The 3,593-nt window shown below is 41.5% G+C and overlaps 1 protein-coding gene across 3 annotated transcripts in view; it reads right to left on the reverse strand.

Annotated features, from left to right (window-relative positions):
* Window positions 1-3,593, reverse strand: part of PRKCQ (protein kinase C, theta) — an 82,997-nt gene that overhangs the window by 8,707 nt on the left and 70,697 nt on the right. For all 3 annotated transcript variants that reach the window (XM_005885299.2, XM_005885297.2, XM_014532601.1), the window contains one exon: window positions 2,048-2,236. In XM_005885299.2, coding sequence (XP_005885361.1) covers window positions 2,048-2,236 — 189 coding nt within the window. The remainder of the gene's footprint in view (window positions 1-2,047; window positions 2,237-3,593) is intronic.

Here is a 3,593-nt window from a genome sequence, read left to right on the forward strand (position 1 = left end):
ACCTGGACATGTGCCCTTGACTGGAATTGAACCCAGGACCCTTCAGTCCGCAGTCCGACACTCTATCCACTGAGCCAAACCAGCTAGGGCTTAAATAATTGTTTTAAAGTTATCTAAGATCTGAGATGCCAGAAATCAAAACACTGTTTTGTTCAAAGCACCTGTATTCTTGGTCTACTTCTTTTAGATTTGTTAGCCTCATACTGGAAGGTCTTTCTGATCTAGATAGTTCTGAATAGCTCAGTAAATGTAGGTGGTTATTAATATTACACACAATTAGCATGTTGTATTGCCATGGTTTAGTTTTTACAACATATTAGTCATAAACAGTAGATAGTATCTTGCATCCTCAATAAAGGTAAACTGGGACTCTGTGAAAATCTTTAATGATGGCTTTCAGGTGCTTCCTCTGTCTGTGCACTGGTTTGCCCTGGGAGCTCTTGGCTTATGGCCAGTGATTTTCTAAGTTTACATCTGTAGCACTGTACATTGATTCTTTTTTTAAAGTAGTTGTGTTTTTTTAAAAATATATATTTTTATTGATTTCAGAGAGGAAGGAACAGGGAGAGAGAGATAGAAACATCAATGATGAGAGAGAATTATTGATTGGCTGCCTCCTGCATGCCCCATACTGGGGACCCAGCCCACAACCTGGGCATATGCCTTGACCAGGAATCCAACTGTGACCTCCCGGTTCATAGGTCGACTCTCAACCACTGAGCTGTGCTGGCCGGGCTGTACACTGATTCTTAGTTGATCCTGGGCTATCATGGATGGGGGTCTGATTCCTGTGTTGATGGTGAATTCTGGAGATTGCTGCTAAGATGGTGATAGCCTGCACTCTTAAAGTTTTAGGTTGAAAAATGCATTCATATTTCCAGTGGACACAGGTAGGGGGTATGGCAGGGAGCTGGTCTGCCTGAGAGCTGCTAGGCAGGCACCAGCAGTGAGAGTCCCAGGGAGATGGAGTGCTGCTGAAATAGGGTTTGGTAGAGGAGCTGGGCTGTGGAATGCATTAAATAGCCTGCATTTCAAGAGCTTCAGCCAGAAATGTCCCCAGTGGTAGGGATTTCCAAAAACCCACTAGAACGCATCACCGAAGTCTTGGCTTTAACAACCTACCAAACTGGAAGAGCATCAAGGCCCCCAGCCATATAAGAATAGTTCTTTCTCCTCATTATCCCTCAATTTTCTCCCTGCTTTTAACCTGGTATGGTCTGAAATAGAAACTCCAGAGCTGGAGAGGAAGAGAACAAAGACACACAAGTATGACCACTCTCCCTTCTCCAAAGCTGAGTGCTGCCAGTCAGGAACTGGGGCAGAGGAGAGGGAGCAGAAGTCTTTGCTTTGAGGTTAATAGTGATGTGAGGACTTGTGTCTTAGACTGAACAGTTTTAATTTCTCAGTTGAGGTGGTGTTTTATGTATTTTCCCTAGGAATGAGCAGAAAAGTCATGCATCCTGTCCAAGTTTTCCACCAGGAGTGGGGGGAGATGGACTGTACTGAATAGATTTAATAGGGACTATGGGGGGAAAAAGTTGAGTTTTAAGCCACAAATTGTACTTGTTCAATGGACTAATCACATGTCCAAAGTGAGGGCAACCAAGAGTTATGGAACTGGTTCCTGGTAATTTCTTTTTGTAAATTATGCACATAAGGGTTTATTGCTGTCTAATGTTCATCACATTGGTGCCTCAGTTAAGACAGAGATGGTGAGCATCCCATTTAAATTCAGTTCAAGACAATTATTGTTTACTCTACTAGGTATAAATCTGAGCTTAGAAGTGAATGGGAACACTGACCAGAAAACCCAATACTAACCTTTTTTTTAATTGATTTTTTACAGAGAGGAAGGGAGAGAGATAGAGAGTTAGAAACATCGATGAGAGAGAAACATCGATGTCAGTTAAGACAGAGATGGTGAGCATCCCATGTAAATTCAGTTCAAGACAACTATTGTTTACTCTACCAGGTATAAATCCGAGCTTAGAAGTGAATGGGAATACTGACCAGAAAACCCAATACTAACCTTGACTTCATTTCTTACCTTCACTAAAAGGTCCTTAGCCTCCCTCTCCAGCCATCGGGGGTAAAAGGGGTTGTCCATGCGGATGGAGTGGAAGAGCTCTTCTTCATCTTGCCCGTGGAAGGGTGACTGACCAATTAGCATTTCATAGAGGAGGACGCCAAAGGACCACCAGTCAACAGAATGGTTGTATTTTTGACCCAGCAAGATCTGTGTAGCCAAAAATGTAATGAATAAAAGTGAGGTTGATGAGTGAGTACCTTGTATGGCTTTTTCAAGGCCAATCAGTAAATCATTGATGGTGATGACAGTAGTATGTGGTATAAACGAAGATCACACTGAGAACTGTATATTTTGGGAAGCTAATGATTGAATACAAATGAGTAGGCAATCTAAAACTGAGCAAACATTTTTTTGAATTTCAATTTCTACTTTTCCTCTGGCCTTAAGTGAAATAACTAAACTGTGTACGTTGTTAGCCTTCATTTCCATCTGTGATGTGAGGGCAGCAGACTCAGACCTAAGAAAGCTGGTATCTATCCTAGCTCTCCAGTGCCTCTGAGGTGAATATCTAAACCAACCCCATGTGTTCTACTGTCCTGCGTCTTTGCATAAAGTTTCTGTAGGTGACCAAGTATCTAGAGAGGTTATCTGAACAAGTCCATTCCTTAAATCTGAACTAGTCATGGTTTACAACGAAGAGAGTAAAATTTTGTGACTATGCCAAGAGACAGACTAGGATACCAACTTGTTCAAATATAGATATTGGATGTAAGCGCCATGTACACCTTGATATTGGTGCTTTGAGTAGAACTGGTCTGGACTATTCTTAAGGGTAGTGGATTTAAAGTCTGGAATCCTACCTAATTTTAAAAGATTTCTACCTGTTCACCAATCCACTTCTTGCAGAAAAGTCTTTGTACTCAGGCCTTTCAGCAACTTCCTTTTTAATGTTGGAACATAGAGAGTGCACATGTCACTCTACTCAGTGCTTTTCATCCCAACAAATCATGATGTAACCTTCTCCAAAATAGTACATAGGGCCCATCAGTGGGTGAATGGATAAATATAGTGTAGTCTATACATACAGTAGAATATTACTCAACCTTACAAAGGAAAGAAATCCTGACACATGATACAACATGGGTGAACCTTGAGGACATTGTGCTAAGTGAAATAAGCCAGTAACAAAAGGACAAATATTGTACCATTCCACTTACATGAGGTACTTAGAGTACTCAACTTCATAGAGACAGAAAATGGAACGATGGTTCCTAGGGGCTTGGGGAAATGGGGAGTTGTTGTTTAATGGGGATAGAGTTTCAGTTGTGCAAGATGAAAAAGTTCTGGAGATTAGTTGCACAACAATGTAAATGTACTTAACACTACTGATTGTACTCTTAAAAATGGTTAAGCTGGTATACTTTATGGTACGTATATTTTACCACAATTAAAGTCAGTACATAGCACTGGCCGGTGTGGCTCAGTTGGTTGGGCATTGTCCCATGCACGGTGTGTGTGTGTGTGTGTGTGTGTGTGTGTGTGTGTGTGGTGGGCTGGTTCCCTT

The sequence above is a fragment of the Myotis brandtii genome, unplaced genomic scaffold (assembly GCF_000412655.1).
Source record: "Myotis brandtii unplaced genomic scaffold, ASM41265v1 scaffold9, whole genome shotgun sequence".
Classification (NCBI taxonomy): domain Eukaryota; kingdom Metazoa; phylum Chordata; class Mammalia; order Chiroptera; family Vespertilionidae; genus Myotis; species Myotis brandtii.